We start from the raw sequence: 26,467 nt of genomic DNA, 5'->3' as shown, positions 1-26,467 counted from the left end.
CCTACAAAAGGGAGAATAGATCTTCGAGGGTCCAAAAATAGTAACCCAAAGCAAAAAATTCTTGTCAGGTTAACTGGAAGAAATATAACCAGAGAATTTTCCCATAATGAGTATTTGTGAGTACTCTCATCCCAATAGTCAAAACAATGGTTTTATCGGTAACAGTAAAATATATTATATTCTTGAGCTATCCAATTACATCTCCATATATATTTTCCAACAAAAGTATCCAAATATATAATTTAACTAACTAATATCACTTTGCTCCACTTCCTCCTCACACACAGACCGTATCATTTAAATTAATAAAAACAGAAAATGTTAGAAACACTCAGCAACTCATTTAAATTGTTACTACTTACCAAAATATCCATATCCTATGAGGAGAAAGAGGAAATAAAACATTGTGCAGATTTACTTGTATGCAAAATGTACAACTTATTTTAAAATGCTCTTTTAGTACGATACAATGTTATTCTCCCGCTCAAGTATATTGCACTAGAGGTCCAGCATGATGACCAGATAATACTGGCAGGCCACAGAACCACAAGCAGGATGGTTTTCCAATTTCCCCTACGATTTCCTTTACCCGCTCCTCCTCTGTTGAATGCTGCGACTCAATAATGGCATATTGTTCAATTGTTATTGGATGTCTTTTCGTACCATTCCCAAGTATGAGTCCAGAAAGTGAGTACTGGTGGTCTATTCAGCTGTGAAAGGCATCACGGCTTTACCCAATTGTATCCTCATACAATCTCCACGCATGCATATTTTCCAACGAAGATCACCAAATAGTGATGAGGGGTGGAAGTCCTGATAAGTGTTTCTGCTCCCTAACTTAGCAAAGCAAAAATCAGTTGTAACTCCAGACCATCATCTGAGCCAAGAACAGGTAACTCAGCACAAACAGAATTGAATCAAAGACCTCCATTCCCTGTATCGCTTTGAATCACCTCAGGTAAACAACAGCACACCAGCTTAACAAAGAGAGGTCTAGGTAGACACAAGATTGGGAGATGAGCAGAACAAAAAAGCTGTTGAGGAGGTTAATTGGCTATCTCAAAACTGAGATTGATAGATTTTTTGTAAGTTCAGGCTATTAAGGGATATGGAACCAATGCGGGTAAATGGAGTTAAGATTCAGATCAGCCATAATCTAATTGAATGGTGGAGCAGGCTCAAGGACTTACTCCTGTTTATATGTAGCAATGTAAACCATTGATATTCAGTGTATTGTGCAATTATCAGTGACTGATGCCAGCATCCCAGTGAACACATTGTCCCAGCCTATGCATATTGGCAAACATGCCAGCTTGCATACGCGGCAATTCTTCTTGAACAAAATAAAAATCGCAGGGAAGAAAGGGAATTTAAACTGTTCCAAGTTACAAAACTGGACAGATTTGTACCAGACTATGTCAGGCTTTTTAACAGTTTACACAATGAAATGGGAGAGGTGCCTGTAACTCTCAGTATTGTATTAAATTAAGTGGCTGTGCTTTTTAAAAATATATATATTGTAGATTTTCTGACAGTGGACTCCAATTAAACCCCAAAAACATTGAATGTAAAATTTCAGACATTCATTAAGCAAAAGGCACTAAAAGGAGCCATCAAATTAAATGTAGCGCACCCCCACCCCCGAAAACCCCCCCAGCCAAAATGTGTTTCTCACGCAGCCCAGAACAAGTGCAGTAAAACACAAGCATCTTACACATCATGAGGGTAAAGGTTACAATTGAGCAAAGCTTAACATGAATAAGGGTGAAAGGTCACAGTTGTCAAATTCCAAAAGCTGTAAGTATTCCATCAGACCAGTTACAACCCGCCACCGCGCCCCCACACGACCAACCCCCCACCCCGCCGCTCTCATTTTAACACTTCATCAGACTGTTTGAGCTCCTCACGTTCCCTGCTCCCTGTCACAGGTGTCCTGACTTTAGTCCAGACATCACCAGAAGCCAAACTAATCCAATGAGCAATATAAATGATGGAATTGTGGTCAGCATTTTGAGTATTGCTGTAATGTTGCATTCAAAGGTCAAAAGCAAAAAATCATGAGGTAATTCCTGCACCCTGAAGCAACACCAGAAGAAAATACAACATATTATTAAAGGAGTGAGGGAAAAATGAAGTGGAAATAGTTTGCTGTACAATTCTGTTAGTCGTCAGAAATCTGAAATTTGTGGCTGTGTGAGTTAAGGTGCATCTGATCCAAGTTGTTGTTTGCCATTTCCATTCTCCACTCCCCCTCCATCTCCTAGTGGTACCTGCAATTTGTTATTTGGGTTTCTGGCCTGCCCACATTAATTCATCATCATCATCATCGGCAGTCCCTCGAAATCGAGGAAGACTTGCTTCCACTCTAAAAGTGAGTTCTCAGGTGACTGTACAGTCCAATACGGGAATTACAGTCTCTGTCACAGGTGGGACAGACAGTCGTTGAAGGAAAGGGTGGGTGGGACTGGTTTGCCGCACGCCCTTTCCGCTGCCTGCTCTTGTTTTCTGCATGCTCTTGACGACGAGACTCAAGGTGCTCAGCGCCCTCCCGGATGCTCTTCCTCCACTTAGGGCGGTCTTTGGCCAGGGATTCCCAGGTGTCGGTGGGGATGTTGCATTTTATCAAGGTCACAATTTCTGCATGCCCGACACAAGACATCCAAAGCAAGCGCTCTATTCGGAACTCCTACACAGCAAGCAATCCCCAGGTGGGCAGAGGAAACGTTTCAAGGACACCCTCAAAGCCTCCTTGATAAAATGCAACATCCCCACCGACACCTGGGAATCCCATATTAATTACATAACAAAGGAATAACCAGCCATCCTCCGGTTTTCATACACCAGCTTGACAAAGGTAATACATTGCAGCCCCATATTAATGGATGGACTGAAAGGATAGGATCTTGTTTAATTTACTTTTTCTTTCACCAATTTATCCCTGCCTCTATTTACTGATGTACCATTCCATGGGTGCCAGTTGAACTGTACTCAGCTGCCCACTATTCATGTGTGTGCCTTGACAGCAAATGTCAACAGGCTTTTGGACAATTAGAGAGCCTGATATCATGTGCATACTTCCAGCAACAGCAGGAAGCCTGGCTGAGTTCCCCTTCCTGAGTCCCAGGACTTGGAGGCGAGTTGAACACCACTACCACCTCTCTGGCTAAGAGCACTACCTTTAGTCAGACTGGGACTACCTGGTCTATATAACTCAGTTACACACTGAAAAAACTTGCTGAACCTCAAGGAGATTTAATTCACTTCTTGAAAGCCAGTCGCTACGTACCGTGGGCTGTCGCCATTTCCTTGCCGAGCTGGCCCAACCGCGCCTTCTCCTTCTTGCCAAACAGGCGGCCGATAGACGATTTGATGCCCTTCTTCTTTGAGCCTTTATGCAAAGAGTCCTGGCTGCTGTTGTTGCTGCTGGGATTGCTAGCCAGCTCCTCTGCTGTCAGTGTGCTAAAAAGCAACCATTACACAGCAATCAAAAACAAAGCAAGGTAATCACAAGACGACACATTACACAACTGAAAGGAGGCCTCTTATACCCAAGGATCAATTATTAATAATCTGCTTCCACTTTCAATAAATTCTGTATCCAAAAGCTTGCCGTCAAGTATTGTTAATTCTGTTTGTAAGATACTTAATCATATTGTGGACTACTACTACAACAGAAGGCAATTTAAAGACCAGCTAATATAGCAGGTACCAGTCTCCGTCCATGTAATAAGTAATGCAGAGTCAAAACCGCACCTCAGGAAGAATATATTGGCCTTAGACAAGGTATAGCACAGATTCACCAGAATTATACCACAGCTAAATGGGTTAAATTATGAGGACAGATTGCATAGACTCGGCTTGTATTCCCTTGAGTATAGAAGTTTAAGGGCTAGAAATTCATTATGTGGCAGGCGCAGAAGTTCCGCCCCACTCGCTAAATTTGGGTTACGACCCCTGGAAGGAAGTGGAGCGCTAACAGGGCGCTCAGCTCAGCAGCGCTACGCACTGGGCTGCGTACGAGGGGCTCTTCCCTCAATTAAAGGGAAGGGCCCAAGCTACATACTCTGCGTAAGAGGAACACACCTACCTGCACCACCGGGGAGCGGGAATGCCAGGCTGACCGACCCCACCAACAAACTGCAAAACTGCGACCGGAGCGACAACGAAAACGGCAGACTTTTTTCGCAACAACCAGCCACCTCCCCTTTAATTTTCACCCCAGTAGCAGCCGATACGCATCCCATCAAGCTGTCGCTGTTATCGCCCGGCACAGCTTCAGGGGATGAAATCCAATTTGGGGGCCGAATGCTAACAGGGCGATGCTCATGGCAATGATGTCACAATCTCCGGGCACAGGAGATCGGAACACAACACTGTAGCACCGCTGCTAAACTCCTACCGAATTTAGCTGGAGTTGTCGTCCTGTGCCGTGCCTGGTCGCAAAGTCATTTGTGCTCCGTCAGCACCCCCTGGGGACGCTAATACGAGGCGCAATGCACCCAATTTTTCCCCCTATGTGTTATCTAGTCGAGGTGATTAAGATGATTAAAGAATTTGAGAGCATAGATGGAGAAAAAATATTTCCTCTGGTGGGGAGTCCACAACAAGGGCATAATCTAAAAATTAGAGCCAGGCTGTTCTGCGGGGGATGTTAGGAATAATTTCTTCACACAAAGGGCCGTGGAAATCTGGAACTCCCGATCCATAAAACTGTTGAGGCTAGGTCAATTGAACATTTAAAAACTGAGATTTATAGATGCATGTTGGGTAAGGGTATAAAGGGATATGGAACTTAGGCGGGTAAATGGAGTTGCGATACAGATCAGCCATTATCTGACTGAATGGCAGAACAGGCTCGAGGGGATGAATGGCCTCCTCTTGTTCTTATGTTCCTAAATAACACACTGAGTTCCATTGCCAGTTCCCATATCATTCTCTGCCCAGCAGCAATGAAGCTGGGTGCATGGATACTTGACCAAATCCAGAGAGGAAAGAGACATGGTGGGGGCGAAATTGCACTGCGCCCAGTTTCAGGCGTATAATTTGAATTATATGAAAGTTTTGCTCTAGTGCGGGAAGTGGTCTCTTAGAGGAAAAAAAATGTGTGGGGTGTTAGTGGGACGGCCGCGACTCCCAGCTGCTAGAGCCAGTCTCAAGACCTTGAGCCCAAGACCAACCTTTCGGCTATTCCCATAGCCAATTCTCCCTGTATCTTCCCTATTATGTCTTTAGATGCTCTGATAATGACTCCACGAGGCAATGTATTGTACTTGAACTGTAGTGACCTTAGCCCTTTATTGATAACTCCAGAGTGAGGATCACACCTGGTGGCCTGCCTTTTATACTAGGCCAGGCACACCTGTACAGGTAACCTATGAGTCTCCCACTGCTGTGCCATCTGGTGGCACACCTTGTAATTGTACAAGCAGTAACCATGTAGGATACATTACATTATTCTCTCCCAAGCCTTTAGTGAAAATCACCTCTGCATTGACTGTGCTCTGGGCTTAGCTCTATCTGGTTGACCGTTGGCAAGTCGTTTCTATCTTGGGCGAGTGGTTGGTGTTTCGTTGGCAGTAGAGGTGCTGGTGGTTTCGGTTTGTGTGTCCATGACCACTCCATTCTCTCCCCCCACATATAGATTATGCCTAAGGCTCATTACATTCATATACATTCAAGGCCAGAAAAAAAAGTTTGCATTATCATTACATTTGTGGTTCAGTTGTGAGGCAAGTACATTCAACTAGTGAGATACATTCTTGATACGTACTAGGAATTGGTGCTGGTGTCAGCACTGGTGCGTAAGGACAAGCTAGTCCCAGAACTGCTGGATGGTGTCCAGGTAGTCAGGTGGCTGTGCGGTGCTCAGTGCTGGCAGTGGGAACCCAGTTGGCTCAAGTTGCCTGCTCTCGGGGCTTTTGCCGTTGCTCCTAGCATCGGGCAGGTTCATAGATGCCTGTGACCTCCCTGTCCTTTCTTTGTGCCGTGGGTCGCTACTGCTCCCTGAGGAGCTGTCGTCTAGCAGTGCACAGGGAACTGCTGACTCGCTTGCCTGGGCGCTGTTTGGTTTGGGATCCTGGCTGGTCCCGACCCCATTTGGGAGAACCGTTGCGGATGACCCTTCGTTCCCGGGTATGGCCTTGGTGGCGATAGGGCCTGGGGGCTATGCCTTAGCACAGTTTGCTCTTTCAGGCTCGTGGCGGTTGGCACCATCGGGTGCCTGAGAGGTGGAGCCAATCAGGGGCAGGGTATCAATACCGATGCCGTTGCCCTCCTGAGATCGCTTGCTCTACAGCTTGTGTATATTGGCTGCTTGTGGCCACACTCCATGGTGCATAATTCTGGTCCCAGAGACGCAGGCTGCTACATTGGGTAGCTCACTGGACCTGTGTGCTCCCGATGGGTGTCTGCCCGCTGCATTGACTGCGATGCATCCTACATCGCAAAACCTTTCGTTACTCATTGTAAATAACCTGTAGCTCCGATTGCGATTGCGTGCCTTTTCTTTGCTTATTGCATGTACACAACGCTGATCATCAATTGCACATTTTATATCTAACTCACAGTTGCTCTTATATTGATTGAAAATGTGGAACTGTCCCTTTAAGTGTGGTGGGTTGCAGGCCTCCTTTAAGAGGGCCTTGCTATCTTTACCCCAATCCTCTTCTCCGTTTGGTGCCACGTATTGCTCCATCAGCGCTGCTCCTCATGGTCTGGCCGCCGCCATCTTTTGCTTAAGCGCCTCACCTCGTGGTTTGGGCGCCATCTTTCCTCCATCCACGATGTCGACTGTGGTGATCCTCTTCTCCCTGGGTTCTGTCACCGAAGCTGGGAAATCGCCTTTGAATCCGATTTTCTTCCTCCGGAATCCTACCACTGGAGCCTGGAAGCTGCGTTCAGGTAGTTTCCGCTGGATCATCTCCACGCAGTCGTGGTGAGCAGTCTGTGCCTCAGGTGCTATGCTGGTCTGCTCTCTGGTACCGGGTCCACCCTCAGGTGAGGGCTTGCTTTGCCTCTGAGCACGGAGGACATCAATCGTTGGAGGGGTGAAGTCTTTCCAACTCCAATGGATCTTCTCCATCCACCTTCTTCTGAGTAGCATTGGTCCATCACCTGCAACATCCCACAGAGGTAACTTGTGCACCGCCCCATCATGGAGTACCTTTACATCCGCACTACCAACGACTGGGATAAGTTCATTGTGTAGGTGCGCAGCTTTGCCTGAACTGGGTTGGGTTGTTCAGCTTGATTGTCCCATAGCCTCTCAAAGGCTTCTTGATTCATTACTGACTGGCTCACCCCCATGTCCACTTCCATGAAGACTGGAACGCCATTTATCTCGACTTCCATCCTCAACTGGGAACATTCGGTGGTGCAGGTAAACATGCTATATACCTCATTGTGGGGCTGAGCTGCCTCTCTGCCTATTATTTCATAATCCACGCTGGATTCATGGCCATCTGCAGACTCTTCATCAATACAGTGAGTCATATTTCTTTTACACATTCGCTGGAGGTGGCCCTTTGTGCTGCAGCATTTACACACATAGTCTTCAAAACGGCACTGGTGAGCCCTGTGATTCCCTCCGCAACGCCAGTATGGAGCTACTCGATTAGCCCCCCTCGGCGGACTCTGAGTTGAGGGACTCAAGGGCCTGTTCTCTCTTCCCTGAGAAGGTTCACGTTCAGCCTCTAAAAGGCGCCACTCTGTGCACAGCACTTGCCGGGTTTGAGTCCTGAGGATGATTCATCTGCCTAGAGCCACAGGTCGAGGTCATCAATGCCTGGCTCATGGAGATGGCCTTCTGCAGTGTGACTGTGGTATCCGCCGACAGTAGCTTATGAAGAAGGCCCTCATGGCTGATTACAATGACAAAAATGTCCCGCAGCGCTTCGGTGAAGTGGTTGCCGAAATCACATGGTGCCGCCAGCCTCCTGAGGTCTGCGGTATATTTTGCGATTTCCTGGCCTTCTGGCTGTCAGTGGGTGTAAAAATGGTGTGTGGCTGTGAGGATGCTCTCTTTGGGCTTGAGTTGCTCTTGGATCAGCGTTACAAGCTCCTCGTACGTCTCGGTCTTGTCTTCGCTGGTGCCAGCAAGTCCCTGACGAGACCAGACAGTGGGCCCACAATTGGTTAGCAGGATAGCACTGCGCTTATCAGCCAGTGTGGCCAGATTGTCGCCTGCCAGTTCGTTTGCTGTGAAGAAATGATCGAGCCTCTCCACAAAGGCTTCCCAATCATCACCATCGGCGAACTGCAGCAACGTACCAAGGTTAGCCGTTTTCGCGTGAAGGTCCGTAATCTCGTCGCCAATTGTTATGTCTTTAGATGCTCTGATAATGACTCTATGAGGCAATGTGTTGTATTTGAACTGTAGTGACCTTAGTCCTTTATTGATAACTCCAGAGTGAGGATCACACATGATGGCCTGCCTTTTATACTCGGCCAGGTACACCTGTACAGGTAACCTACAAGTCTCCCACTAGTGGCACACCTTGTAATCGTACAAGCAGTAACCATGTAGGATACATGATATTCCCCATGCCCCATTTCCATAAATCACAATCCTCACATTGTCAATGTACTCATTTCCCAGCCAGATCCTGTTCATACTTTACCAGCCACAACAATGAAACTATCTGTAGATCTGACAGCTCCAGTGGCAACATATTTTATTTGTCAGAAGGTTGTGGATTCAAGTCCCACTCCAGGGTCTTGAGCACAAAAAAATCTAGACTGACAATCCAATGCAGTGCTGAGGGAGTGCTGCACTGTCGGAGGTGCTGTCTTTCGGATGAGACGTTAAACCGAGGACCTGTCTGCTTTCTCAAGTGGACGTAAAAGATCCCATGGCACTATTTCGAAGAAAAGGAGGGGAGTTATCACCCGTATACCTGGCCAATATTTATCCCTCAACGTAACAAAAAAACAGATTATTTGGTCATTATCACATTGCTGTTTGTGGGAGCTTGCTTGTGCGCAAATTGGCTGCCATGTTTCCTCCCACTGGGCCACAAGGGAGGGTGTCGGCCGGGTCAGCAGTCTGGTACCCAAGAGGGGGTACCGATCTGCATGTTGGTGGCCCTATCACACCAGCGGCCGCCATTGTCGGGCCGACTGAAAAGTTAACTGACAGAAAAAAGATGGCGGCCGTGGCACTACCACCTCCCATTAAAAGTGCCCAGGATAATTTCCCCCGTGGGGCGCAAAGTGGTGGGTGTGGAGCCACAAGGGGTCGGCGTACACAGCGATGACATTAGCGCCGTGCATGCGCCGTGCCAGTGCGTTAATCGCGGGATGTGGCGCAAACCACTTTTCGCACTCTGGGGGCAATTCCAGAGATGAGCGTTCTGGCCGCCGTGCCCGTGCGTTAGTGCTTCTGCACCCCATTACCAGCCTTTCCCACAGGAGCAATTTCAGCTCCATGAAATTCAAATCTCTGCAATCTGCTAAATTTTTCAGATTATACCGAAAGAGACAAGGACTTCAAACCTCTGCAATCCAGGGACACTGCTCGGAAGGACAAGAAAGCACAGGTTCAAACAAATGAAAGGTCTATTTAGGATTGATGTCAGGAGGTGCTTCACACACAGCATATGGAACACATGAAATTCAATTACCATCAGCAGAAGGTCTACCAACTTTATACTTGAAAACCTTGTTATGGATTGAATTTCCTGCTTATTGTCCTTTATTACTCCAAATACTGAATGAGTATTTACTGCAAATATTGTACTAAAGCACTCCTTACTTTCCTTTTTTTGTTTGATAACACTACTGTGAAGCGTCTTGGAATGTTTTACTACGTTAAAGGCGCTATAGAAATGCAAGTTGTTGTTGCTTCCTTCCTGAAATGCTGATTTAAAAATATATTTACCGTGCAAATGAGTCACAGAGCTAGACTGCGACAAACTGTTAAAAAGACCGTTTTAGAATTCAGAGGCAGTTCCTGAGACTAACTGGAGGAGGAGGAAATTATTCTTAGTTCTCACACCTGAATAAACTATGCAAATAAGATATTTTTGAATAAGAAAATAATAACAACATTCCTTGGTATAGAGGAGGCAGAGTTTCTTCAAGGAGTGAGGATGATCCCTTTACCCAGGAGCGGTTTTCTTGGACACGAGTGCCACATGGGACAAATTAAGTATTGGGATTGTGCGTTCTATATCTATCACACTGGGCTGCCATAGGTTTAATTTCTCACACCACCTGGACACCGCACCGTATTGACATGACTGATATCGTAACTCCGTTTGGGGGAATTCAGAGACACATTTTTACATGCCACCAATCTCTAGGATTGCTGTGCACCTCAAAATTCATTCATTTCTAAGATTATAATTTGTTTGTTTTTAAATTTGAAATGTGGATTCAAAATATGAAAGTCTCCTTACCCGCGACCTTCTTCTTGACTGGTTGACTGGAGTGAGTGTGCCAGCTTTTCCAGCCTCATGGATCTCGGTGAGGAAGGAGGCGATGTTTCACAACGGATTGTAGTTTTATCTTCACGGTTGTCATCCCTCGTCACTGGAGACTAAAGCACATGTTGAAAGGTGAACCGAGTGTAGTGGCAGAATTGTTGTCCTGGAGACACAGAGTAATGATCCGATAGCAACAACAACAAGGTGAATTACAGCACTTTTAATACAAACAGTCCTTCCAACACACAATGTAAAAAAAAAACCCTGATGCTGGAATAACTGTGAAGGTTAGAACATCTTACATCTATATTGCAACCGTAACCTAGACAACACCCCAAGGCTCTTCACAGAGTAGTAGTAGAAGACTTAGGAGAGATGCTTGAAAGCAGAGGTGAAACCACAGTTTCTGAGGAGCTGAGGAGAACGGTGTCAAGGTGGAATCATTTTGGGAGAGAATTCCAAAGAGTAGGGCCCATACAATGGAATGGTTGAATGAAGGATATGGGATACCTGGGGCTAGAGGACAAAACAGTACATGCTGGGCGTAGTGCTGGAAGAGTTTGTAGTAATAAGATGAGGATAGGCCAAGGATAGATTTATGCGAGAATGAGACTTTTCAAATTGGAATTTGAGGAGTTAGGGCGCAGGAACTCAACAGAGGTTAGTGAATACGGCAGCAATGGGCAAGCCAACGAAGTGTGGGATAGGAAGGAGGCAGTGGATTTTTGGATTTGGAGTTTGTGTTGAGTGGAGTTTGGGAGGCTGGTGAGAATGCATGGGAGAAGTTTGGAGACAATAAAAATTTGGATAGCGGTTTCAATGGTGCTGGAGTGGTGTCCTCACTCTGCACTGGACAGAGTGTAACTCTAATTGCACTCTGTCCAGTTCAACTTGAGTAATAAGGCAGGGAAAGAGATGGAGTTAGGGGCAAGTGTACAGAATTTTTGCCCTGAGCCAAATTAGATGGCTTTGGTCTTCCCAATGTCTGGCTCATCCACAACTTGACAACATTGTGCTAGTCATAGTGCTTGAATAGCTCTCTCAACATTCAAAATCAAAACTCACACGTATAGGATTATCATCATAGGCAGTCCCTTGAAATCAAGGAAGACTTGCTTCCACTCCAAAATTGAGTTCTTAGGTGACTGAACAGTCCAATACAGGAATTACAGTCTCTGTCACAGGTGGGACAGACAATCGTTGATGGAAAGGGTGGGTGAGTCTGGTTTGCCGCATGGTCTTTCCGCTGCCTGCGCTTGCTTTCTGCATGCTTTCGTCCACTTAGGGCGGTCTCTGGCCAAGGACTCCCAAGTGTCGCTGGGGATGTTGCACTTTATCAAGGAGGCTTTGAGGGTATCCTTGAAAAGTTTCCTCTGCCCACCTGGGCTTGCTTGCCGTGTAGGAGTTCCGAGCAGAGTGCTTGCTTTGGGAATCTTGTGTCAGGAATGTGGCCCGCCCAACGAAGCTGGTCGAGTGTGGTCAGTGCTTCGATGCTGGGGATGTTGGCCTGATCGAGAACACTGACGTTGGTGCATCTGTCCTCCCAGGGGATTTGTAGGATCTTGCGGAGACGTCGTTGGTGGTATTTCTCCAGTGATTTGAGGTGTCTACTGTATATGGTCCTCGTCTCTGAGCCATACAGGAGGGCGATTGTATATAATAAGTGACTGGCACCCATAAACCACAGCACAGTAACAAGCAAACTACTTCAGAACAGGAGAGACAGAAACTAATTTGATAAGGGTAGACTGCTAGATATGGGCGAGTGAGGGTATGGATTTCAGCTTTGACACAGTTTGTAAACATCTTGGGAAAAACACCTCGATTTAAATAGTACTTGCTGTAACCTACGACATACATTCAAAGAGAAAGAACACTACAAATTCTGGGCATTTGAGGTTGAAAACAGAAATTCTGGAAAAGCACAATAAGTTAGAACCTGAAAGAGAAAAAACTGGTTAAATATTTTGGATGCAACTGCATCAGAAGTATATGCTGGACTAGTTGTTAACATGATGCCTGCAATTTTTATACAGCCAGATGAATATTCTCACCAATGTATAGTTCATATCCACACATTTATCGATCACAAATGGCTGCATGAAGAAACATAGAAAATAGGTGCAGGAGCAGGCCATTCGGCCCTTCGAGCCTGCACCACCATTCAATATGATCATGGCTGATCATGCAACTTCAGTACCCCATTCCTGCTTTCTCTCCATACCCTTTGATCCCTTTAGCCGTAAGGGCCACATCTAACTCCCTTTTGAATATATCTAACGAACTGGCCTCAACAACAAGCTGCAACTAACAGCAGATTTCATGACACCTATCCCACATAGACTATTTTCTACTGTGGTGAGAAACTATTTTCTTAAGTAGCCATGTTTGTGTGGTGTCATTCAGTATAAAATCAAACAAATTCATATTGTTTCAACAGAACCAGTAACTGTAATATTAACGTGATTTCGAGGTCAGTGAAGCCTACTGATTAAGGATAGGTTTCAAGTGCAAGAAGTTCCAAGTCAAGTTGGCTGTGTGCACAAAAGGAAAAAGTGCACATTTCGATGGGATTTTAATTGAGTTTGTTCAAAACATGTGTATTTATTATTAGATCAAGATTGGAACACAAGATTCCAACTATTCAAAATAACTAATATATATCAACAGTGGATACAGTGGAAAAAAGTGAAGGAGGTTCCCTACAGGCGTCGGCCTCTCGTCAGACCCATTGCCTCTAGATCTATGGCAAGACTAAGGGAGAAGCTCAGGTGGCCAGGCATCGGTTTTATTAGAGGACAAGGGCACAATAACACAAAGAATCACAGAAACACTTTTCTTTTCATTCTATTTTTTCATCGCATATAAGGACTCAAAGTGACGAGACAGAGTGAGAAATAGCAGGAAAGACTAAGGTGTAGAATGGCCTGGTTAGTGAGGGCAGCTCAGTCCCAAACTATGCAAGACAGTGAGGGCACGATTACTGGGCACACCAGCCAAGCCCTGACCTCTCCTTCAACCACCCTGTCAGTCTGATATTCCGAAAAACTGTGTCCAGTGATCGTTCCCCCTCAACTTGACACCAACCTGCAAACACCAAAGTAAAATAGAAATGATTTGGGGAACAAAAGGGGAAAAAAAGCAAAAAAAGGAAGCGTCTTGCCACAGCCTGACAATCCTTGCCTCCCATCAATTCAACAATGATGCCATTGAATGCTGCTCTCTTGAGCCTCCTGTGGCTCGGTACAGAGGGGCACTGACAAAGGCTTGTCCTTGTGAATAAAGAACAAATGGTGCATGCCATGGAGAAAGGAAGGTTAAAGAAAAGGACAAAAATAAAGAGACCAGAAATACAGAGAGAAAACAATCCTAAGTAACATAAAGCAGACACAGGCATTATATGGTTTGGGACTGAGCCATCCAGATCAGCAAAATCCCAAGTACGATCCCGGGTCTGACCCAGGTTAACTAATCTCAGCCAGTGAGGCCATGGGGCACTGAGGATCCCCAGCCTGAGAAAAATTGGGCATGTTCTCAATCCCAGTTGCTAGCCATTGACCCTTGGAATTTACGGTGTTGGTTGAGGACAGGATCAGGCTTCCATAGTCAAATACCTTTCATTGCCTTAAGCTCAGGCATGAAGAATGGCCACTTGGGTAAGGTACTAAATGGTTGCCTCTGCCTGCAAGATTGCACCCCAGCATGAGTCACCAGGAGATGAATACAGAAAAAGGAGAAGGAAATAAATCATGTGGGAAGATGTATTTTAAAAATACCACTGCCAACAAGCATGCCTATCAGCTCTAATTACCTTCCGTCGGTGTTTCCTTAAGTCGCTAGGCTGAGCGTCGGTCGCAGGAAAAAGGAGAGAAAGATAATCAATGAGGTAAGGGATTCAAATCACACAAGTATGTCAGCGCAGACTGAGCACTATAGGCACTGACTTGAGGGACGCTGTGCAATGTACCCCCAATCTGAGGGGTCACTGCCAGCAGGGCAGAGGTAATATTGGGGAGAGTGAGACTACTCGGAGAATCAGTTTTCAGTCAATTCAGATTTTTTTCAATCTGCAAAGTTGCCCCATCTATTAGTGCTGCTCCCTCAATTTTTCAGTCAAGTCAGCACTTATGCTAAGCATTCAACTTTTAACTCTACCACATAAAACATTAGATAAGAAAGGCAAGGACATTTGATATCTGCATGTACAACAGGTCTATTTGAAAACTGCTTGCTGAGTTCTTGATTTCAAATCATTAGTCACAAATTACTTCTAACTTTTGTGTTTTATTAGGATGGAAATACTTTTATAATTTTGTTGAAACGGCGAGTGTTAATTACAACAGCAAAGAAATGGACTTGGACATGTTAGAAAGTCTAATGATGGGAAAGTTGAGGCTGATGTATTCCGGAAAATGAAGTTTTACCGGTGATAGTTCAACTTCTTCATAATTGCTAGCCTCGGTAATGCCTCAAAGCTATTGTCCTTGCAGTTACTCAGCGCTATTTAAATAAAAACGTTGAACATATCAATACAAGTGGCTAATGGCAAACTGGTAGACACTCAGAAATGCAGTACCTGAAGTGCTGGTCAAATAAATATTGGCTCCTCCATCACCAACATGGAGTATGGTGTGCAGTTCTGCTCTCCAATATCAGCGTCTCTGCTGTGGTGAGCAGTGCACAGCAACCAGATACAGAGATTGATGTGGAGCATTAAATAAACATGGGATGCAAAAGAATGCTTACCTTAATGTCAGTGTACACTCAACACCCTTAACAATTACTTGACCTACCAAAATATACTGTTTGAAATATTTAGATATTAGGTGCTTATGAAAATGAAAATCTGAACATCATCACAATCTTATAACTTCCTGTTATGATTGCAAGATGGTAAATAAGATGCAGCAATTTTTCTAATTTAAGATTAATTGCTATAATAGAAACTAGAATGACATTTACTCCTTTGTTCTTCCATCTACATGATTTCACACTGGAGTGGCTTGCATATAGCAAAAATACTTGAAAGTACAGACTTGACCCTTGCAGGCACCTATACCATATTCACCCAGTTCGGTATCGTTTTAGAGCCGACTTGTTTGTTCCTGCACCTGTCCTTGAAACTCAATTCTCTCTTTCTCTTTCAGTATAGCACTCACCAGTGTCATGATGCCCATACGGTCCAGGTCATGGGACGAGCTGCGTGGAGTAAGTTTGGGTGTGGAGCGCCCGCTAACAGGTGGAGAAGAACTGGCGAGAGATAGGGCGGTGAGGGAAGTTGGAATGGAGGTCCCCGTTCGAATACGGGTTAAATTTAGCCCATCCATACTTCCACTTCCCACACGGCACTCAATCTCCTCAGCTCGTTGTTCAGTGGACTCCTTCTCCTCTTGGATCATCCTGGCATGAAAAAGACTTGATCAAGTTAGTCTTACAAAGTCAATGATTATTTAAATATTATAGTTATTTACAAAACCTCTCAATAATAAACTGAACCTTAAATTCCAGTTAAAATACAAATTCATGCAACTAGGATCCTATTATATTACTGCAATAACATTATGTATATGGCAAAAGTCATAATAGATAAACTAGCTCATAAAGCAAATCGAAAGACGCGTTTATGACGCAGAGTAAATCATCACTTCATGAAGCAAGTATCTTGTTGTTATAGCACCAAGCCATCCCACAACAACTTTGAGAAGTTTCCATGCTCAGTATCCGCCTTGCCTGATTTCTTTGTTGATGGCATCAAGCTGTTCCTGTAGCATCATGGCTAGAGTCTGAGCGTCTGAGTGTCCGCTGGGTGAAAGCAGGTCTGCCGAACTAAACATTGTCTCCCCATCCTCGTCATCAATGTCAGACATTTCTGTGTCACTTTCAAAGGCGTGCGTCACACTGGCCAGAACATTTGCTTTCTGAGCGCACTCCCAGTCCTGCTCGTTTAGGGTTTGAATCTGGATAGGCATAAATATAGAGGTCAATCATCGAGTGTCACCACTTGGTGTATATCTGCAATTATTATGCATCTGGGCTACGCAGTTGGAATTTAGATTTGTGTTAAAATCAACACGTCTATCCTGTTCTATGAAGCCCCAAGATTTCCATTTATGCCCACAATACCCCACCATATAAGGTCCTTGTTTTGGGCATGATGTCAGGGGGAAATATAGGGCTAGTGGTGTTCAAATTTGCAGATAATATGAAAATGGGAGGCATGATTCTGAGGTTCAACAAAACCTTCAAGGGGTTGATGATAAGATAGTAAAATAGGCAAAAAGTGTCAGATGAAATTCAATGTCAGTAAATGCAAGGTGGCATAGTTTGGTTAAAAATAGTAATACTTGTACTTTAAATGGAGGATGATTGGGTGGTGTGGAAGAACACAGGGATTTGGGGGTTTTGGTTCACAAAACACTAAAAGCAGCATCTCAAGTGGGCAAGGCTATAAAAAAAGCTAATGGAATATTGAGTTATATGGCAAGAGATATTGGGGTCGAAATTGCCCCTTTCTATAAGAGCCATGGCCGCCTCTAAGAGGTAAGGACTCACTGCTTGGTCGGCGCAGAGGGGCCGACATTTTGAAAATTGTCCTCCATTATTTTTGCAGCAGTGTACGGGATTGTCCCAGCCATCTTCCCGCCCCGTCGGGCACTCACCATCCCCTTAGCAACCAGCGGCAACCCCCTTTCCACCCTGTGTGGGAAAATGCCCCGCGGAAGCGGATTGGCCGCCGCTCAGTGCCCCCGACAGCTTTCCCTGACGGGAAGCTTCTTATGACTGAGTGGTGCGTCTGCCCTTAAACAGGAGGGCGCACTCCTGCGGCCGCCATTTTATTTTAATTGTCGGCCCTCCTGGGTACCAGGCCGCTGGCCCGGCCGAAACCCTCCCTGGTGGCCCAGTGGGTGCAGAGCTCGCAGCGGCCCTCCCCTTTAATTGAAGGGGAGGGACGTTACGACATGTCAGCGCAATGTGGCGCGCTGACGTCATCAGCGGGTGCTGATGACTTGGAGCGGCGGCCGAGCCGACAGAATGGTACTTCTGCCCCGCACCCGCCCAGGAACACCAACCCACTTCCGGAAAAAAAATTAAGTCCTGAATTTCGCCGGATTCTCCGCCCCATGCATTGGGGCGGACAGAATACTTACAAAACGGTAAGTGCGCCCCATTTGGGGCGGAGGACAATTTTGGTCCCATAGAATATAAAATTAGAGATGTGATGGCAAATCTAGTAAGACCACAATTGGAGTACAGTGTACAGTTTTGGGATGCACACTATAGGAAGGGTGTTGAGGCAATCCCAAACCTATTACAACAAAAGGCATATATATTCAGCACAAAATATAAGATTAGCAAAAACTCACATTTATTGAAGTCTATTGAAAAGCAGGGATATAAAAGAGGTAAAAGATATATATCAAAGATGAGACAGTTTAAAACAATAATCTTATTTTCACCATTTTATTTAAGACAATTATTTCAAGACAAAGGTTTATTAAAATTAAATTCCATTATAAAATGAAATGACATTTGAGGAATGTGTGTCATTTTCTTATGCAAATCGTATTAAATATACGTGCAATAGATAATGGTCACTAATTTATTTGTATACAGGAGTTTAAAGAATATCTTTCATCTGAATATTGCCCTCAGTTCAGGTATATCACACCAGTCTGTACAAGCCAACGCACACTAAGTTCATACTTCCTCATTTGTGCAGAATCACCCCTTTATTACATTCTCCATTCTCACCAACTGGATCTAGCCAGACTTTTGAAAAAGTGACAATGAAAGTCCTTGACCCACTGCCTGAAATTGGGATGCTGAATTAACACCAAGATCTATGCACCCCAATCTAAGCTGATACTCCAGTCCCATACCAAGGGAGTGCTACATTGTTGGAGATGCCATTTTTCAGATGAGATGTTAAACCAAGGGCCCCTCTGCCTGTTCACGTGGTTCAGGAAGATGTTAAAGATTCCATAGCACTATCTACATAACAGCAGTTCTCTCAAATTCCTGGCCAACATTATTCTTTCAACCAACTGAACTCAAAACAATTCATCGGATTGTTCATTTTATTGCTGTTTGTTGTACTATCTTGCTGCAAGCTAAATTATACCACATTTGCTTATATGAGCAACTGCATTTCAAAAGTAATTTGTTATATGTGAAATTGACACATTTCTGAAGCCCCAAAAACAGGTGATATTTCCGGCCTTTGTGGATTTTTTATTTTTCAGGATCGCCGGAATATCGCCCATTTTAAAAAGCACTAATTTCATCTTTTTAATTTGGGCGATAGCCTTAGCGATGTGAAATGGGCGATAGCGATGTGTTCAGTCATGCAAGGCTAGCGTCCACAGCAACGGATGTTCTGCGCATGCGCGTTTTTTTTTAGGCAAAGAACTCTCCTGCGCTTCGGGAGGTCAGGTGTCATCTGCAAATGTTCAGAACGCAAAAGGGAGAGAGAGGATTTCTGAGGGAAGGGTGCTTATTGTGGAGCTTTGGATAACATGAAAATGGAGCATGAAGAGTTGGGAGAGAGTGTGTGTTGGGGAGGTTGGTGGGAGCAGGAGGGAGAGACCGTTCTCCGAAGAGGCGACCGAGCCTTGGTCCACGACGTGGAGACTCGGTGGGTCCAATTAACCCGGGGTGGGCATGGAAAACCCCCCCCCACCGCAAGAACATGCAGGAAAACATGGGCTGATATTGCCGAGGTAGTCTCATCGGCGGCCCATGATATACGAGAGCCAGACCAATGCCGCAAGTCTTGTTGCATCTGCAAGCGTAAGTATTAAAATATTAAATTTATAATTGTAATGACTCATTAATTAGAATGTAAATCTGCCAGATTGTAATTAAACTGGGTAATCTTGGGTAGCTTCCCTGTTAAGATTTGGACTGAGATCGGAACCTGCACCTTTTAACTCTAATCTTCCTGATATACATCTTAATCGACAGTCTTCATTATTATTTAAACGCTTTGATCGAAAATTGGGGCCAAAAGAATGACTGGAAACACACAGACTGCAAACACTCGGCATTTCTACCACTTTAATTTAGGAGAATTATTAAATTATATCGCTGCTTGTGTGCTGTGAGCAACTCTTTAACTTGGGCACCATCTCCTTTTTGGTTAAGTTGGTGGATGATGAATAGCATGTGGAATGACTAATTGTGGATTACAATATGTGCTTGTTTCCGTAATAGTATCGAAGCAATTAGCTTATTCCATGCTCTTGTCATGTTTGCAGAGGAAGTTATCTAAGAATCAAGCCGAGCAGAGGTGGACCAGAGGAGGGTCTGCTGACCTTCATGCCTTGACTGATCTGGAGGAGCGAGCCTCTGCCCTAGTAGGCACGTTCTGCCACCCATGGTGGTGCAGATCCCGTTCTTGCACCACGTGATTAATATGTAAACCAGTGGTAATTTAAAGTAATTTAAAGCCATCTGATTATAATATATGAATGATGTAATGTTATGGATCCAGCTTCTGTACTCTCATGTTACTTATATGTAATGTCTCTCGTTCACATTAGTGTTGCTCCTCGTACATATGCCTGTGGAGCGCAAGCATTCTCATGCCTCCCCTTCTCTTCTACTAACCTCAATTCTGTTTTCCAGCTCCCCAGGTGCAACAGGAGGCCACTGGAGCATCACCCTCATTGCTGCAGGTCATGCTCACCACAGATGAAGATGATACTACCAAGGAGGATGATGCGCTGGTTGAAGTAGTACCTGCAGCCAAATCATCCTCAGCGGATGAAGTAGCGGGGCCAAGCGGATTGCAGCAGGGCACTCCGAGTCGTCCAGTGCCCACGCCAACTCCGCAGAGGTTTGGTCGGCAAGGTAGGCACGCGCTAAGACAGGCAGATGTGAACGAGAACATGGTGTCACTGTCGAGGGCGAGCGTCGACATAGATTGAGAGCTCCTCCAAGCAATTGGTGGGTTGACCGGCAACATTGCCGTGCTATTTTCTCGAATGTTGGAGAACATGGGGCAGATGGTTGTGGCAATGCGGCGAACGGCCAAATCTGTCGATGCCATGCGGCAGGCGATAGTTTCGGGATACGGCACTGCACCCCAAGGTGCCGTACCACTATCAGCCTCGACAGATGCGAGTCAGGAGGAACCAGTTCCTTCTGACTCAGAAGTTTCTTCGGAAATGTCTTCTCCTCGGCCCCCTGAAGTTCATCTGCCAACGTCACAACCCACCACCCACCCCGCCCCCACAGCAGCAGCCCTCAAGGTGCTCTACTGCAAGACGACTTAGCCCTGTTACAAGGGACTTAAGTGGGAAAGGGACGGAGGGGGGTTCAGATGAAGAGGGATAAAGGTTGAGAAGGGACGTGTGGCCGCAGATAGCGGGGGTGGGGGGGGAGGCTAATTTTGTATTTAAAAATTTGTTGAATGTTGGGGGTTGTGGGAGGGTGTTATCGTTAATTAAAAATGATTGTTGTTGGAAAAATGTTAGTGATTGTTGGGGTGGGGTGGGGGGGAGATGGGTGTTCGAGTTTGTTGAAAAAATGTTTAACGTCACTTGTTAAAGTATTAAACATTTTTACTGAACTTTACAATTGTTGTGCAGTGTCTTTTAATAACGTACAGTTAAATATCAATGCAAGGGTTGCAAACAATGGCCAGGCCTGGCCAGACGAGGATGAAACGTAACGCAACTGTAACTGTCACCAACGTAACTTCACGCAAAGCATTCATTTATGAGTTGCTGATGCAACAGTTTTGTAGCTGTGTAACTACCATGGGGTTTTTCCAGTGATGTGGGGGGGGTATGGGTTAATCGCCAGTCTGATTGTCCTCCCCGAGGTCCTCCTCCTCCTCCTCTTCTGCCTCTCTAGGTTATGCAACATGCAGCACACCACAATGAACTCAGCCACCTGCTCAGGGTGGTATTGTAAGTTGCCTCCTGAATGGTCCAGGCATCTGAAGCACTGCTTCAGAACTTCAATTGTCTTTGACGATACTGCATGTGGCTATATGGCTTTTATTGTAGCGCTTCTCCACTTCTGTCTAGGGTTTACGCAGGGGGGTCATGAGCCAGCTGGCAAGGCCATATCCATTATCGCCCAGCATCCGACCGTGATCTTGTGGCTGACTCTTAAACAGGTTCGAGACAGTGCTCTCACACAAGATGTGCACATCATGGATGCTCCCTGGAAAATTTGCATTTACTGCATTGATTATTTGCTTGTGGTCAACAATGAGCTGCACATTCAGGGAGAGGAATCCCTTTCGGTTCCGAAACACCTCTGCATCCTGTAAAGGTGCTCGCAGGGCGATGTGCGTACAGTCTATTGCTCCTTGCACCTTGGGGAAGTTTGCTATTCTCGAGAACCCCAAAGCCCTCTCACTCTGTGCCTCCCTGGTCATAGGGAAGTTTATAAAGCCCATCCTGCGTGCGTAAAGGGCCTCAGTCACCTGTCGAATGCAGCAATATGTGGCGTGCTGAGAGATGCAGCAAACGTCACCAGCTGAGGCCTGAAAGGAGCCCGATGCATAGAAGGAAAGTGCCGCAGTAACCTTAACCTCAACGGGCAGTGCGGTTCTGATGGTGCTAGTAGGCTGCAGATCTCCCTTAATTAGCTGGCATATCTCACTGATGACCTCCTTTCGGAATTGCAGCCTTCTAACGCACGTGTTAACAGACAAGTCCAGGTATGATTGCTTATCCCTGTAAATGCATTAGGTGTAACATCTCCTCCTCCTCAGCAATCTGCCACCTTTTTGATTGGGCACATAATGCTCTTCAATGAACCTTCTCCCATCCCTATTCTGTAGTATGTGAGTAGTCATCAATACTGGTTGAGAAATTACAGGCCCCATCACTATAAATGCCCTAATCTGTCTTCTTAAATTGTCCTCAACAAATACAGTGATTAGATGATTGGCAAGATTCAAAAACGCCCTTAAAATCACTCACTAATTGCTTCAATGATCCCAAGCACTTCAAGCAGCCTTTTATTAAACTTCTCCCAAACTGCTGTGTTAAGGTCAGGTGATTGCAGCTTTTCTTGAGCGTCTTTTTGGGCGAGTGATCATTTGGGTGCAATATGGGCGAAATGCCTAAAGTAGCGCTCAGCGATAATCTGGGCGCTAGTTTCCATTATAAACAGTATTCTGGGCCTTGCACAAGTGATGACATCATTTTAAAAAAATAGGCTGGGCGATTCAGCTCATTTCTGTTTGCCGAAAGTTGCGCCGGCAATAAATGGGCGATAATCAGGCGTTAGTTTCCATTTATCATCAAATAAGGGCGATAAACTGAATCTCAGCACTTGTTTGGGCGCTAAATGGGCGATTATGTGCTGAAAGTCTAGCCCTTAGAATTCTACAGCATTTCACGGGTAAGTTCAATGACAAGAGAATATAAAGTGTGAGATGCCTCTCTCTAGGATTGGGGGACATAGCAAATATTGTATATTCAGTTCTTTCTGTTCAGAAAACTTGTATTTTGAACTGTTTAAAAGCATTTACTTTAACTGGGGGGAAAGTGGCGTGGAGGAGGAGTGAGAGGGGGAAGGTACATTTTTGGAAGAACACTGGTAACATTCTATTTGCTGCTTTATTTACATCTTTCCAGTTAAACTAACTCGACTATAGCTCCAAATTTACTCCTTTGCTGAATATCAAATTTCCTATCTGAAATCACCAGTTGGTGATTTCAGATTCATTTCAAATGCATTCATGGAACGCTTTGAAATAACCAGGGCCTTGCTTGTCACCTCATTCATATATTTGAGATTTCCCAGGTATTTCACCTGATCTTGCTTCTCTAGAGACATTTAATTCCTTGAGATTCTTCATAACACATATGTCTCCATAAGTTAGAAAGCTCAAAGACACATAAATGGATCCAGAATATCTGTACAACTTTCAACTGTGAAAATTGCGATGAGGATTTAATTTAATGAACTTTCTGTTTCCTGATTCTCTATAGTATTTCTAACCAACTTTACCCTTAAAGGACTTATCTGGCATTCCACGCATCCTCTGCTACTTATTGTCTGAGTTCCCAGCTTGTTAAGTGCAGATTAACATACCTACGTAGGTTCCGCGGTTATGGATGACAGGAACTCCTTTTTTATGCACCATGGAACAGCCACCCATTGACATCAGCTATTCTGCTCATTTTTTTTATTTGTCCCAGAAAACACAGGGAAGAACTCCTTTTGCACCCTGCACCTTAATATTTCTTTTTTATTTAGTTCTTCAGACCTCGAGACTGGATATAATTTTTCCCTACATGTAATTTCACCATCTCCCTCACCCCAAATTAACTCACCAGCCCTTGTTTCTAAATTCCAAATTCTCAATCCACAAACATGTAACCTTATTTTCTCTGTACAAGTCACTTTCTGTATATCTTACTATCGAGTCTCCAATTATCATGGTATGTTTAGCTGCACCATCACTTCAGCATCCTAAACTATGGCAACCCCTCCCTTTACCCTACTTCACTTACTTTTGCCTTATTTTGCGATCACTCTGCAGACATGCAAGGATTTTACCCTGTTTGTATAAGAGAGCTCAGCAATGCAATCAGCAACATACTGATGCTACTGTGCAGCCCATTGTTTTTCATGGTGTCCGTTAATCAATTTTATCCTCGTTTTAATGGTTAAAACAAAGCTCACCACAGCAGGTATAGCAGCTGCTGCAGCACACACTTGCCATGATAGCCAAGATGCCAGCACTGCAGCGGCTTTTTCAGACCAAGTCATTTCTGGAATCCTAGCAACTGGCTCAGCCTGAGAACTCTATAAACAGAAACACTGACTCCTTAAATAAAAAGATGGGCAGAAAAATGTAAATGAAAAAAAAAATGAGTTAAAGTTCTATCAATCTGTGCAATCATTGCTCAAAGCAAGCCACCTCCGTACCTTAGTAGGTTCATCCAGCAGAGAGGTGAAGCGTCCTTTCTGACCTCGCCGCAGCACTGTTGGTGTCCCGTAGTGTTCAGATGGTGTCTCGACCACAGAACTGAGCGGGTACATCAGATCTGTTGCGCTGCCCAAGTGAGATCTACAAGAAAGTGCTCAATTACTATTTTTAAATTAAAGTTGTATCATATTTGTTTCTACTTCTGCAAACACATTTCCAAGAACGCGTTTTCATGTCAGACATGAACACAACTGTCCCACCTGGAAGTCTCTTTCTCAAATCATCTAACTTCAAACCGTTGTATTTCATTGATTCAGAAATAAGGATGTTAGAGGGAGTATCCTACTCTTTCTGATGTGCTCAGAACTTCTTGTACTCTGCCCTCCCCCAAAGACCATTCTAACTTCTGCTGTCATGTCTTGAGCAGAAGTGCTGGGGACTATCAATTGGACCATTTGAACCTCCAAAATAGAATGGAAGAGAATGAGCTCAAATCTGGCCATTCTGCTGGCGTGGTCGGTGTTTGATGCACTCTGCTACACCTCATTTCTGCAATCATGGAGTGGTCATGGTGGTCAATGAATCCGAGGCTCAGATTAGTATACCCTACCAGTTGGTTGAGGGGGCACCATAAAAAGTAGGCTATGAAATGTTTCGATGGGGCCAATGTAATTTCCTCAACTTAGCACTGACAATCCTCTTCCACTGACAACTGTTAATGGGTCCCAATAAAACCAAATCCTGCAAGCCTTCACCTAATTTTCAGTGAATGTTAATTCGCAGCATGAAATTTCAACACAAGCACTACCTAATTTTATATCCACAATTCTGGGAAATGTGGTATTATAAATGAAGAGAGAAATACTTTTTCAGATAGAGAAGATGTTTCCATTTGTGAGGGAGTCCAAAACCACAGGCCATAAATATAAGACAGTCACTAATAAATCCAATACGGAATGCAGGAGAAACTTCTTTACTCAGAGTGGTGAGAATGTGGAACTTGCTACCTCATGGAGTGGTTGAGGCAAATAGCATAGATCCATTTAAGGGGAAGCTAGATAAGTACATGAGGGAGAAAGGAATAGAAGGAACTGTTGACAGGGTGAGTGGGAGGAGGTTCGGGTGAAGGATAAACACCGGCACAGACCTGTTGGGCTGAATGGCCTGTTTCTGTGCTGTATACTCGATGCAACATTTCTGTAGCTGCATCGCGTGTGTATTCAAGTATGGAAGATGCACTTGAACCATATAGAGATCCGGGGTATCCATGGTTCAATGCATTAAGCAGTAGTGGTAAAGGCACTGCAGTTTTTTTTTATACATTTGATGGTAGTGAGTTAAAAGAAGTAATTCAAAAAAGCAGTTCTGACACCATAAGTATCAGTGAAGCTTGAGAAGCACATGATCAGTAACTAATGTTGGGGAAGTCCAGAACCAGAGGTCACAGTCTAAGGATAAGGGGTAAGCCATTTAGGACCGAGATGCGGAGGAACTTCTTCACCCAGAGAGTGGTGAACCTGTGGAATTCTCTACCACAGAAAGTTGTTGAGGCCAATTCACTAAATATATTCAAAAAGGAGTTAGATGAGGTCCTTACTACTAGGGGGATCAAGGGGTATGGCGAGAAAGCAGGAATGGGGTACTGAAGTTGAATGTTCAGCCATGAACTCATTGAATGGCGGTGCAGGTTAGAAGGGCCGAATGGCCTACTCCTGCACCTATTTTCTATGTTTCTATGTTTCTATGTTTCTATGTTTCTAAAACCTGAATGCAACACTGACAAAGTAGTATTTATTGCCCAACCCTAGTTGACCTGCGGGTTTTAAGAGGCAACCATGTAGTACAGGACTGGAGTCACATGCAGGCCAGACTGGGTAAGAGTGGCTCCTGGAAAATGGTGTGATCCGATTGGATATTGCAGTTTACGAACATCAGGCAGCTTTCATGGTCATATTTCTGGTACCAGCCTACTATTTACCAGATTTATTGAATTCAATTTTACAATATGCCACGGTGGGTTTTGAACTCAAGATTGCCAGTCCAATATTATAACCACCAGGCTACCTTGCTCTTGCAGTGGAGAGACTGCAGTTTCTGCACGACTGTTCTGTGTGGAGCTTGCACAGGGGTCATTTGTCTG

The 26,467-nt window shown here is 44.7% G+C and overlaps 1 protein-coding gene across 1 annotated transcript in view; it reads right to left on the bottom strand.

Moving 5' to 3' along the window:
- The window catches only part of ppfia4 (PTPRF interacting protein alpha 4), an 846,733-nt gene that overhangs the window by 32,961 nt on the left and 787,305 nt on the right, over positions 1-26,467 (bottom strand). Inside the window, exons 13-18 of the mRNA XM_070858909.1 lie at positions 24,327-24,468; positions 16,155-16,381; positions 15,584-15,824; positions 10,398-10,537; positions 3,287-3,459; positions 363-377 (exon numbers count right to left, since the gene is read on the bottom strand). Of these exons, the coding sequence (XP_070715010.1) occupies positions 363-377; positions 3,287-3,459; positions 10,398-10,537; positions 15,584-15,824; positions 16,155-16,381; positions 24,327-24,468 (938 nt within the window). The remainder of the gene's footprint in view (positions 1-362; positions 378-3,286; positions 3,460-10,397; positions 10,538-15,583; positions 15,825-16,154; positions 16,382-24,326; positions 24,469-26,467) is intronic.

This window comes from Pristiophorus japonicus, chromosome 17 (genome assembly GCF_044704955.1).
Source record: "Pristiophorus japonicus isolate sPriJap1 chromosome 17, sPriJap1.hap1, whole genome shotgun sequence".
NCBI classification, from domain to species: Eukaryota; Metazoa; Chordata; class Chondrichthyes; family Pristiophoridae; genus Pristiophorus; species Pristiophorus japonicus.
The sequence above is the reverse complement of the archived record's forward strand: the minus strand, read 5'-3'. Positions and strand labels throughout refer to the sequence as shown.